At 39.0% G+C, this 13,388-nt stretch overlaps 2 protein-coding genes across 3 annotated transcripts; one reads left to right on the top strand and one right to left on the bottom strand.

Moving 5' to 3' along the window:
• The first annotated feature begins 1,006 nt into the window (after positions 1-1,006).
• On the top strand, positions 1,007-9,746 carry LOC131104368 (cadherin-like protein 26). The gene is made up of 15 exons (XM_058051462.2): positions 1,007-1,096; positions 1,196-1,315; positions 2,206-2,352; positions 2,442-2,586; positions 3,243-3,412; positions 3,915-4,046; positions 4,120-4,302; positions 5,484-5,791; positions 5,866-6,008; positions 7,131-7,355; positions 7,472-7,687; positions 7,758-7,891; positions 8,138-8,209; positions 9,235-9,288; positions 9,404-9,746. The coding sequence occupies exons 1-15, from the start codon at positions 1,061-1,063 to the stop codon at positions 9,722-9,724; spliced, it is 2,406 nt and encodes an 801-aa protein (XP_057907445.2). The 5' UTR covers positions 1,007-1,060; the 3' UTR covers positions 9,725-9,746.
• On the bottom strand, positions 9,402-13,244 carry mtg2 (mitochondrial ribosome-associated GTPase 2). Of its 2 annotated transcripts, XM_078796594.1 has the most exons (7): positions 12,861-13,244; positions 12,467-12,614; positions 12,277-12,392; positions 11,991-12,209; positions 11,783-11,921; positions 11,333-11,480; positions 9,402-11,264 (listed from the first exon to the last, which is right to left on the bottom strand). In XM_078796594.1, exons 1-7 carry the CDS (start codon positions 13,080-13,082, stop codon positions 11,138-11,140), a joined length of 1,119 nt encoding a protein of 372 aa, XP_078652720.1. In that variant the 5' UTR covers positions 13,083-13,244; the 3' UTR covers positions 9,402-11,137. The 2 variants fall into 2 exon arrangements, with proteins under 2 accessions (XP_078652720.1, XP_057907446.2); XM_058051463.2 differs by having other exon boundaries at positions 9,402-11,480; positions 12,861-13,242.
• Positions 13,245-13,388: the final 144 nt, after the last annotated feature.

Genomic DNA, 13,388 nt, shown 5'->3' with positions numbered 1-13,388 from the left:
AGGAATTTGAGTTTGTTTGCGCCTTGCCAGTAACTGGTCACCATTCCGATGTGTACCCCGCTTATTGCCCAAAGACAGATGGGATAGGCTCCAGCTCACCTGTGACACTAAGCACAACAAGCCAAAAAAAGCATGAGCAAGTAATTCCCTTTGACACTGGCATGCAACAAGCCCAACCAAAGGATTATTGCTATGGATTTCAAAAGAGGGTGAGGCCCTGGAAGGTGCCATGATGAACACCACCATGTGAGAAGGGCACAATGTTTTTTTAATAACATTTTCATTTCAGTGCAACTGACCCGAATCGCGATCACTAAAAAATAACATCAACGGCTGTCTTTCTTTTGTGAAGGTGTAAAAGCTACATGTCAAAATGAAGTCTGTGTCATGCTTTTCGACTGCGTGCTGTGACAAGACAACAGTAAAAGTTGTTTTCTCACTAATCCATATGTAAACTGGGATTGAGTAATGTAGCTGAAAAGACAGGGGAACTTGTATTTTTTATTTTTTTTTAAGTATGAAAACGCATTAGTGCTGCTGAGTAAGAAAATCAAGACGGTACAAGAGCAGTATAGAAACAACAACGACACAATGTCCACTCTCAGTGGGATGGCTGTGTCTTCCAGCACATGACTTGTGCTCCAGTTCTCAGGTAAAAAAAAATGCAAACAAGAATCTTGTTGAGTCTTTGTAGCAAAATTGAGAGCTACCCATGACCCTTGTGAGGATACACAACATCGAAAATACTGTGATTAACTTCATTAATGCTGTTTCAGAGTAAATGCATTTTAAAAAAGATCCGTTATTGCCACAAAATACCCCTGTATTCAAAACTGTGTTCAAAACTTTGAAATTATGAATATGGAAAATAAACAAATGGTCTACTCTGTAGTCTCACGAATGCAGAGTTTGCATTGTCCAGGCCCATCCTCCCACTCGCAAGGTGTTCTGCATCCTAAACCTACCTTGCATGCAGCTGCACTCTCATGCAGCTTTGTTGAACTAAGACTCTATTCGTGTAGGGATTAACATTTATGACAACATCATACCTGGATTTATTATGGATAAAGTTCACCTCTGTATTTTTACACTGCTGGTAAGAATGATTCTTAGTCTTAAAGACAGGAGAGCTAAAAATACTGAAACACAAAAATATGTCGGACAAGAAAAATATCTGTAAAATATGTTTCTACAGTGTTTGGGGAGGCACGTGTATGGTGCAGATATTTTGCAGCGACAAAAAAGAAACTGGATTATTGAGTCCTTTACGATTGATGAAGGCTATGATGGACCTTTTCCATATACCTTGGGCAAGGTAAATATGGTAATGGTAATGGTTTTATTTCATTTGAACATGCATCAGATTACAATTGAGTGCATCACATAATCAGTTCATAGTTCCACATATAACTGTTACATTTGTTCACTTCCTGCTTTCCATAATAAAGTTTAAGGGTTTTTTTTTTTAATAATGCACCTCGTACCGAAGTATGAGGTGATATGACCATCCAATGACATAATGGGTACCATAGTAAGTGTCAATATAGTGATATATATAGCACATCATGACTGGTTCAAGACTCTTCATCCTTGTATTTAGCAAACATCAACTGCTTGTATTGTTTCTTGAATTGGCTCATCGTTGTGCATTGTTTGAGGGTCTACTCAATCTATTCCATAGTTTGATTCCACATACTGAAATGCTATGGCTTTTTAACGTAGTCCTAGCATGTAAGTGTTTCATATTTAGTTCTTCCCTGAGATCATATTTCTCCTATCTTGTAGAGAAGTATTGTATGACATTTTTAGGTAATTGGTTATTTTTAGCCTTATGCATTATTTTAGCTGTTTGAAGGTGAACTATATCAGCAAGTTTAAGTATTTGTGATTTTAGAAATAAGGAGTTAGTATGTTCTCTGAATTATCCTTACTGACCTTTTTTGCAGTACATTTAGCGAGTGAATATTGCTTTTATAGTTATTACTCCATATTTCCACACAATAAGTAAGATATGGTAGAACCAGCAATAAAGAGTATGGAGTGATATCTGATTGAGAACAAGTTTTGCTCTGTTCAATACTGAAATATTTCTGGCCACCTTATGTTGTATGTTTGAAATATCCATCCAACAATGCTCGCTTATGAAAAGCACTCACACATGTATGAACGTAATCACAATTTCTATGGTTGCTTGGATCTGTACAGGTACAAGTGGGGAGAAAATACGCCCGTTTTAAGATACATGGCCAAGGAGTTGATTTGGAGCCGAGAGACATAATAGAAATTGATGAAAACACTGGAGAAATTACAGTTCATGGTCCTGTGGACTTTGAAAAACACAAAAGCTTGAAGGTTAGCATGGATTTACAGAAGCTGCATTGCAAGCATTTGAATGAGCGTGCAAAGTGAATGTTTCTCATTATTTGGTCTCTGCATTATAGCTAATATTTCAGGCAATAAACAGGGTCACAAATGCAGTGGACACACAGCTTGGCGTTGACATACAGATTATGGATACAAATGACAACTCACCAGTGTTTGACAGTGAAATATATACCATCACTGTAAAGGAGTCAACGTCACAAGGTAATTTCATGATTTTTTAATTTTGTTCAAAAAATCAGATATACAGTGGAACCTCGGTTCTTATAGGCCCCAGATATCATGTTTTTCAGTTTATGCGGAAAATATATGCAAAAATGTTGCTTCTGTTGGCATACATTTTTCGATTAGTGTACAAAATGGCACCAGTTTTGTTGTGTTACCAACACATTGTGTTAGTCTAACTGTAATCGCTAAACATCATGGGATGCACCAAAGTGATTCCGCCTGCTGTCAAAACAGTGTGCTTGCTCTGGTGCTGATGCATTAATTGCACTAAAAAATGTAATGTAATTAATTAAATCGATTAATTACCACTGTTACCACATTTTTCACACACCTACTTTATATACATTTTGACTTGTTTTCTGCACGTAACACCAAAAAAGGTGTGTATTAGTGTTTAAAAGTTCATTTAGAAGTGTTAATTTTTGGATGTCTGCAACAAATTCATTGGATTTGCATTATTTCCTTTTGGAAAAATTTATTTGGTTCGAGAATGTTTGGGTTTGAGACAGACTTTCTGGAAAAGATTGATGACACGGTTTCACTGATTTGTATGCACTTTTGTTTTGCTTTACATTTAGCTTACAGGGAAACTTTAATATATTTAAAAAATTGATATTTTCCCATGTTCACAGGCACTGGACTGACTACCATTAAAGCAGTAGATGCGGACACCAATCAAAATAAAGAATTTGATTTACGGATACTCACCGTAACTCCCAGCTCACATGATGTGGAGTTCTACTTTAAGACATCTGATGCTGAAACTGCAACCCTTTCTTTCAAAGGGTGTCTGGACTATGATGTAAGTGGAGTTATTGTATCAATCATTAATGTTACTAATATTATTATTATTATTATCTCCACAGTCCAATAACATGCATGCTAACATCAAGCTGTAGGTGTGATTGTAAGTGTTAATGTCTATTAGCAGTGTTGTGAGTTTAAAAGAATGCTTTCATTGAAAAAACATGAATAAAGAAAACCACCTTATATTCAGTATTGTTCTACAATTCCACTAGTTTTTTCAGCGACCCCCTTTTGAAGATGAAATTGCGTTCAGGTTTTCATTCTCACTTTTCACCTAAAAATTTTTAATGAACTGAAGTTTGAACTAATTCAAAATGTAAATGGTGAACCATGAAGGTGAACTATACATATTTATAGCGTGTGCACAACACTGTCTATTAGTCATTTAATTAACTGATGATCAGACCAAGAACAAGATACTATGCATCTTATAGAAAGTGGATGAATGAAGGAATGTTGGCTGTGGTGGCATGCTGTAAGTGATTTTATCCCTCCAGAAAGCAAACAAATACACTATCATAGTGGAGGCCAAAGATCACGGCAAACCAAAACAGCTCTCCAGTTCCAGTACTGTCATAATCAACATAGAAGATGACAACAATCACCTTCCAGTCATCACAGGACAAACAGTGAGCCCTTTCTATATGAATTACTCTGCAGTAAACACTACATAACAAATGTCAACTTTGTTCTGAACTCCAGGGTCCAGGAAAAGTGAGAGAAGGGCTGAGAAATGTTCTTATTTTACGTCTGCAAGTTACTGACAAAGACAGCAAAGGTACGGCGGCATGGAGGGCGAAATATCACATCCAACGAGACACAAAGAAGAACTTTCGAATCACTACTGATTGGAAGACAAATGAAGGGTTACTGTATGTGGAAAAGGTATTTTACTTCCTGTCTCTCTCAAAATGAAAATGTGCAGCAATATTACTTCTTCCATATAGTATTCCTGTTTGTGTCTTTATACTGGGCAAAATCAATATTTTAGAGGCATAAACGCACAAGACAGCTCCCCTCATCTCTCATCTTCGTGGCGGTGATGAGATGTCTTGTTCAAATTTTTGTATTTTGTTCAAAATTTGCTCTCAATCAGAAATCACTCCACACTCTTTATTGCTCTCTGGTTCTACCATATCTTACTTATTGTGTGTAAATACGTATGGGGTAATAACTATAAAAATCTTCGCTCGCTAAATGTACTGCAAAAAAGGTGAGTAAGGATAATTCATAATGCCGCCTACAGAGAACATACTAACTCCTTATTTCTAAAACCACAAATACTTAAACTTGCTGATATAGTTCACCTTCAAACAGCTAAAATAATGCATAAGGCTAAAAATAACCGTTTACCTAAAAATGTCATCCAATACTTCTCTACAAGAGAGGAGAAATATGATCTCAGGGAAGAACTAAATTTGAAACACTTATTTGCTAGGACTACGTTAAAAAGCCATAGCATTTCAGTATGTGGAATCAAACTATGGAATGGATTGAGTAAGACCTTCAAACAATGCACAACGATGAGCCAATTCAAGAAACAATACAAGCAGTTGATGTTTGCTAAATACAAGGATGAAGAGTCTTGAACCAGTCATGATGTGCTATATATATCACTATATTGACACGTACTATGGTATCCATTATGTCATTGGATGGTCATATCACCTCATACTTCGGTACGAGGTGCATTATTAAAAAACAAACAAACAAACAAACAAACAAAACCCTTAAACTGTATTATGGAAAGCAGGAAGTGAACAAATGTTAGTTACTGATTGTAAAAGTACCAGATGGAGGGGTCGGATTTAATAAGGTTTGCTTCTTCCTACTCCTTTTGGACATGTGGAACTGTGAACTGATTATGTGATGCACTCAATTGTAATCTGATGCATGTTCAAATGAAATAAAACCATTACCATTACACTTTACAACTCTACGGTAAGCCTGGGAGCAATCAAACACTGCTGAGGAACACCATTAGAATTTTTTGTCTTCCTGTATCCCTCACCAAAAGTGCCGTGGTGTATAATATCCTTTAATATTAGTTTTTACTTCTGTTATAGCCTCTGGATTATGAGGAAGTTTCCCTGAAGAGCATCACCATCGCAGTGGAGAATGAAATTCCATATTTTTCATGCAGTGTGGTGAGACGAAGCACCACTAGTCTTTGGACATTGAAGACTCATAGAGGCACCATGACTACTGGTCAGTCCACATATGCCGTGGATGTGATGGTGGAAGATGTCAATGAGGCACCCGTTTTTGTTGAGCCGAACAAACAGGTTGCACTGAGGGAGAATCTTGCCGCAGGACAGTATCTGGAGACCTTCACAGCAAGAGATCCAGATTACGGCAAGGTCAACACATTTTTGTAAGTCCTGAGCATATTCAGGTACAACAAGAAAGTGAGGATGTCTGAATTAAGACACGTATCGTGTATTTCAGCTACATGAAAGGGGAGGATCCAGCTGACTGGGTGACAGTGGACATCTTGACAGGAGCAATAACTACATCCAAGATCCTTGACAGAGAGTCACCCTATGTGAAAGACAACGTCTACAAAGCCACAGTATGCGCTGTTGATGATGGTATGACATTCAAAACACCCATTAGATATTAGTATCTGATCTACAGGGAGGGTAGGGCCAAACCTAGTTCCCTAATTTAAAGGGGACCTAGGTGACCTATTATGCAAATGTTTCGTCCCTTTGTATTGAGTTCCTATAGAGCAGCTACACACAATAACCTGAACAGAAAACTATCTCGATCTACCAGAATCTGCACCTATTACAGCTTTTTTTCCTTGGATTTGCTGCTTCCCAACAAAACGATCTGTTGTAATTTATCCCACCCATGGCCCGACTCCGAGCATGGCCACCCTGCACTTCACTATTTTCAGCAACAGTGTGGCAGATATAGCCCCTTCATTTTCACAAAAACAGTCCCGTGTGAAATGCAGTTGACAGATTAAAATATTTTTCTCTTGCTGGGAATCACAAACTCCAACCACTTCTGCCTAAGCTTGCCTCATAGAAAGATCTAAAACCAAAGCTAACAATTGCAACCAGAGCGAAGCAGAGCTGCGGTGAGGGCAGTCCTCGAGTCTGGCCAACAGCACATTCCCATATAAGGAAGCATTGCTCATTGTGATGTCACAAAGAGCCCATGTTGGAAAAAACTCTCTGAAACCAAGCATTCGGAGCCATCCCAAACTTCTTTCATGGCTCACTTCCAAAAGCGGAAACTCATTATCTAAGGTCAACAACGATGTGTGCTAACGTGCTAACAATAGCAAGAAGCATGTTGGCTGTGTGGCAGTCCAACAAAAGTCGTTACAGTGTACAACTTTCCCGTAGTGGTGCAAAACCAGGGACATTTTATACTTTTGCAGCATCACAAAAAACAGTACAAGGATTTTCCCAAGACCATGGCTCCCTCAAACAACCAACGCTCTCCAAAACTCCCACGGGACGACCAAACGTATTTGAATATAACAGAAAAGCACCCTCAATCAAGCCTTGCTACATGTGCTTAGCGAGATTGTGGATAAAACTACCCAAGATTCATAAAGAAGTAAATGGGTCAGTTTTTCTCATACTAGTGTATTGGTAATATTGGTAATGCACAATACTCAAGGCTGCAATGTTTTTATATTTTATAGATGCTTTTATATTCATTCATCATATGTGTGATGTTATTCTGCATTCCAGGTGTACCTCCAATGACAGGCACTGCAACGCTAAACATAATCATTAGCGATGAGAATGACAATGCTCCATCCCTGGCTGAAAATCACATTGATATGTGCCAATCTGAAGGTCACTCAAAGGTCACTGTTACAGCTTTGGACCCCGATGAAGGCCCATACGGTGGGCCTTTCCAATTCAAACTAAATGGAGATATTATAGGCAGGTGGAACATTGACCCCAAGCAAGGTGAGGACTAATTCCATCATGGGCGATGTCAGCATCCAAGTCTAATTTCTGTCATGAGAAACTCCAGGAGAACAACTGACGCAGTTTCGTTGTGTCTCGTGTGTTTGCATCCCTAGGCTACTCGGTCTACCTGTTGAAAGATAGCATTGTTGCTTCTGGACAACATGAGTTGCTACTGGAAGTGTCAGATCGTCAGGGCAAAGCTGCTGTCCACAATCTGTCAGTGACAGTATGTAACTGCTTAGATAAAAGCAGACCAAATTGTCATGCAGGAAGCCCCACGCTAGGAAAAAATGCTGGAATCATATCATCATGCCTTGTACCTCTTACAGGTTAGGTGACACAATATCTAATGGTCTTCTTCTCTTCTTATGTTTACTCTGTGTGCTTTTCATGAAATAGGTATTCCACTAACAGCATTTCTGAGGTCAAGAAAGAAAAAAGGCAAAACCAGCAACTCAGCAGGTTTGGCCATACCAGACAGCTCGGGACATCTAATGCAGTGTAACACAGAGAACCTCGGCCGGGATTGCCAAGTAAAGAAAATAATGACAGTGAAATATTTGTAATTATTATACATAATTTTCTATATTTACTTTTGGAACTACATCAAGGTAAATAAATAATCAAGTAAAAATGTCACATTCCCAGAACTACTATCAGTTATTATGCTCTATTATTAACTTTTATACATTGAATTCCTAAATAAATTAATTATTGTAGTCCTCCATTACAATAATTGAATTATAAGTTCACTAAACTGGTTTTAATTTTTTCCACAGGTACACTTTGATCCGCTGCACCAAGAAGACAAAAGCGAACTAATGAGTGAAATTGTACCTGTACCAGAACAAGTATGCAATAAGCTCGAGATACACGTATTCTCACATTCCGTCTTCCATTTACAGCACATTTCATTTAAACTCCAGCGCAGCATCAAAATAAAACAGTACTGTGCTAAGCAAAATTGCCAAAAAAAATCCTTGTTCCATACAAGCACCAGTGCCGACATGAAGTCGTAACCAGACCGAAAAACCAAGTAGCTATCGGTGCCTCATTTCAGTGCTCAAAGAATGCAGACCCAGCTACAATCTCGTTTTTTTGGTCACAACCCAGAGTTTATAACCATAAGTGACAGTTTGATAGGTTTGTTAGGTGTGGCGTAATGAATTATAGCCATATATGTGAGAGCAACATGCATGGTAGAACATAGTCAAAATTAAATAGATTGCGATATACTGTCATATTTTTTTCGTCATTGTACTTGTACCTGCAACTTGCTCATGATCTCTGTACTTGACAATTCCTACATGGGGGTTGAGTGTTGTGAAAGGATAAGCGGCCACAGCAGGTCTGGCGTTGGAGATGGCTCTCAGTAGAGATGATTTTCCAGCATTTGGAAACCCAACCTAGATGGATTAAATATATGTTTCAATAAATTGTTACAGAAAGCTTTTCTAACTGAAATGTCCACTCACCAGTCCAGCGTGGGCCATAGTGCGCAACTCTAGATGAAGAACTCTCTCCTGACTTTCATTTCCTTGGGTTGCAGTCACTGGAGCCCGGTTCTCATTAGACAGTACTGTGCTAAGCAAAATTGCCAAAAATAAATCCTTGTTCCATACAAGCACCAGTGCAGACATGAATAGTCGTAACCAGACCGAAAAACCAAGTAGCTATCGGTGCCTCATTTCAGTGCTCAAAGAATGCAGACCCAGCTACAATCTCGTGTTTTTGGTCACAACCCAGAGTTTATAACCATAGGTGACAGTTTGATAGGTTTGTTAGGTGTGGCATAATGACTTATAGCCTTATAGTCCAGAAAATGAGGTGTCTTTTTGGTCTTGTGATATTAATTAGAACAATTTCTTATTCACAGAATTGGGTGAGACCAAGCTTGTTATCTCCAGATGTGGGCAAAACAATAAATGAGGTAATAACAGTTTGATCAATTCTTTAAGAATTCTTCAAATAAGGTAATTGTGTTTCACATTTTGAAAATAGGTTCTAACCATAACAAATATATATATTTTGCCTACGTACTGTAGATGCTGTACTCTTTACAGACAGGAGAAGAGCTGGATGATGGCGCTCCTCGTGTGTATGCTGAAGAAGGAGACCTAGATACGAGCAGTGAGCTTGATGCCATTTCCATCCCTGAAATTCCCTTTGACCCAGACATGGACCTGGATTTCCTACTCAGCTCTCCAGACTCAATCCGAATCCCCAATAGAAACACAATATCCAACATCACAACATCTTGTGCAGCAGAAAACCTTCAAACCAAAACAATAAACATAACAGGAAGAAACATATTTCGACAAAAGGGCAAAAATGAGCAGTATAAGAACATTCCTTTATATTTGTAAATATCAATATAAGATCATTGTAGGTGGGTATCGTATGGTTAAAAAAAGCATATTTCTATATGCGATTGAGATTGAGTTAATCACGATTAAATAGTTTAATCGATTTAACAGATCTAATTTTCATATTTACTGCACACACATATGTATATAAACAACATTGTCATCTATTGTCAGAAAAACTAGTGTGCTCGTCAAGGCAATTTAGGTGTTTGCTTTTTTATTTATGGCCCTATACTTTTCCCCGTAGTAAAAAAGAAAACCTGAATGTTTCTTTAATAAGGTCGCTGCAGGTTTCAACAAGTTATGAATGCAGCATGAATTGTGTGAGTGAAATATACAACGTGTACAAGGGCGTACGTATTATTCACATAGTACGTACTGTGGAGCTTAAACACGTTTAATTAAATCATTATTTCTTAACAGAAACGTTCAAGCGACTTAATCTAAATCCTGTGGAAACACTGACTCCTTGTGGTGGTTGATGTTATTACATCGCATAAATAAAGATCGAGAAGCCTGCTGTTTTGGTGGTGTATTATTCTACTATTCCTTAAAAAAGGAATCAGTGGAAAATTCACTGGTATCAAATAATATTATATCTAATTACATCTAATAATATGTGTGACTTTTACAAATTCTTGTGGCACGGAATAACGATTATGTAGGCCAAAACATAACATAAACCTAAAGCATCATTAAACTCACTTTTAAAATTAGGTAACCAGGGGTATTTTACCTACAGTAAATATTGATGTGATTTTTTCCTGAAAATATGCTTAAATTGTAACTACAATCTTGAATTTTAACTATTTACTATACTTATACATACAAAACACAAAAACATTTTATAGGCACTGCTCACAAGTGTGAGGAAGAACAATAATAATGACTATAATATACTAACATTAGACACACTTAACATAATTCTAATTAAGAGCCAGTATGTCAACATGGTTTTCTTTGTATCAACTGACCTTATCTGACCACCACCAAATATTCATGGGGGCTTGGGTGGAGTGTCTTGCCCATGGACACGACGACAACGGGTGGAGAGAATGAAGATGGAACCACCAAGCTTTCAGTTTCTGGACAACCTGCGCTACCTCCTAAGCCGCTGTGGCCCCAATTAATACCAGTAATTCGCATTATGTGTAGTTTTGTTCACTATTCTTCTTAATTTGTTTGTTGCGCAATTTGTCATTGTTTACATGTAAACATACTACACAGGGGCCCTGACTCACTACACTAATACCCATGGATTCTAAATGGCATTAATTCACACAGCAAAATTTTTTAAAACTGTTTTATACATTTATGTAGCATTCAGCATTGTTTAAATATTATTCTTACCATTATCATTACCATCTTGTGGGCTTTCCTCCCTGCATGTCACCGTCTCCTTGGAGATAGCTGTCATACAGCTCTCGAAGGTGTAGAATGAGCTCCTCTGTGTTGTGCCCAGTGACAGCTGACACAGGTATGATTCTCTGACTCACACGGCTCTTCAAAGTCTGTAACTTTTCCCGGGCTTCGGGTAGGTCTGTTTTGTTAGCAACGATGGCATGAGGTCGTTGAGAGAGACCGGGCTCATATTGGTCTAGTTCATACCGCAGGTGCTGGAGCTGGGTCCAGGGCTCAGGGGAGGACAAGTCCACAACAAAGAGGAGAAATCGGCAGCGTTCAATGTGCCGCAGGAAAGAGATGCCCAAGCCTCGGTTTAGATGAGCTCCTTGAATGATGCCTGGGATGTCAGCAACTGTATAAAAACACAAGACATGTTTAAAAACATGATCCACTAATATGGGGGGGGGGGGGTCACAAGATCTCATTTTGCTTGTTCGGAAAAATCTAGGCACTAGGCTTGGGAAGATAATATATGAATTAATCACACAATAAATGAAAATGAACTGCATAGTTTTGCCGTGCTCATTATATTGCCATGTGAATGTGTGTGTGTTCCTCATCAGTATATAGCCCTGTGAGGGCTACATGCAAGGTAGAACATAGTCAAAATTAAATAGATTATATTTTCATATTTTTTCCTCATTGTACTTGTACCTGCAACTTGCTCATGATCTCTGTACTTGACAATTCCTACATGGGGATTGAGTGTTGTGAAAGGATAAGCGGCCACAGCAGGTCTGGCGTTGGAGATGGCTCTCAGTAGAGATGATTTTCCAGCATTTGGAAACCCAACCTAGATGGATTAAATATATGTTTCAATAAAATGTTACAGAAAGCTTTTCTAACTGAAACGTCCACTCACCAGTCCAGCGTGGGCCATAGTGCGCAACTCTAGATGAAGAACTCTCTCCTGACCTTCATTTCCTTGAGTTGCAGTCACTGGAGCCCGGTTCTCATTAGATAGAAAGAACCTGTTCCCTTTCCCTCCAGAACCTCCAAATACAGCCAAATACTCTTGGCCATGCTCAGAAAGATCTACCAGCATCCTGCCCTGCTCCTTCACTACAGTGCCAGTTGGAACCTATCACAGAATACAAATTATTCACAATAACAGGTGTTGGACTATAAGAAATATTGCCTGCACTCACACAAATAAATGTTGGGCGGCCATTCCGACCATAACAGTTCTTGCTGCTTCCCGATTGCCCATCTTCCGCCCTGTATACTGGACCAACATGAACCAGAGACTTGACAGACCTATCAGCTGGGAGAAAAGAAATAAGGAATTTAGCTTTTAAAGAGTTTAATACACATTTTGGCACACACTACTCTTGTCACCCTTTATGAAGATGCAACCTCCATCACCACCGTTTCCTCCATCTGGTCCACCCCACTCTTTCCGAGGCTCACTGTGAAAGCTGCAGGCCCCGTTCCCGCCCGAACCAGACACCAGCCGAACACTTCGGTGGTCTACAAAGTGGCGGGTCTGGATAGAAACAAATGGTGCTGCTACTTAAACCACAAACACAAAAACAAAACAAAGCAGTTCGACTTGAGGTTGAGAAAAAAATTATGATTATTTTTGTATATAGGCCAAATATTGACAGTTATTGTAATTAATGAAGTTTAACGTCATTGTGTAGGGATTTGTGGTCACGAGACATTAGAAAAAACGTGACTGCCAGTAGTGGTTCGTTTGATATTAATATTCATATTAACGTGTCACACTTACCAGTTTCTTTTCGGAAAATTCCTTTTTCTTTGGGTTCGCTCGTACTTTAGCCCGCAGTGGAGCGGTGGTGCTAACATATTTGCAAGGAACCTGCCGCCTCCAGGCCACTGGACGCTGACAGCGAACGTCCACGGTGAGCTCCTTCCCTGCTAAAAGACTCGTGACTCCTAAAAGTCTGTCAGCGGGTCGCCGGAGCCGAACTCTTGATAATGTAGCTAGCATGAAGACGTTTAGCAACACAACGGCAACAACGTCTCAATCGCTTGCATCACCACACATATGAAAGAGAAAACTCTGTGGCATTAAGTTCTCTCAATTAAATTATATTTAAATGTTTCGCCTTGTAGAGTAATTTTTTTAACAGCAGTCCTCGCACCGGAAGAGCATTGACGTCATACGGAAAGCAAGAGGAGTATACACTATTCTGTCTCTTTCATTGGGTACTGCCACCCTGTGGACTAAGTGGGGTATGACATCTAAAATGGGCGCTGAAAAGAACGAGTAGTCAACCCTTTAGGTGGGAATTCA

The sequence above is a fragment of the Doryrhamphus excisus genome, linkage group LG15 (genome assembly GCF_037039965.1).
Source record: "Doryrhamphus excisus strain RoL-2023G ecotype Guam linkage group LG15, RoL_Dexc_Guam_v1.1, whole genome shotgun sequence".
NCBI classification, from domain to species: Eukaryota; Metazoa; Chordata; class Actinopteri; order Syngnathiformes; family Syngnathidae; genus Doryrhamphus; species Doryrhamphus excisus.
This window is presented reverse-complemented; position numbering and strand designations above follow the sequence as displayed.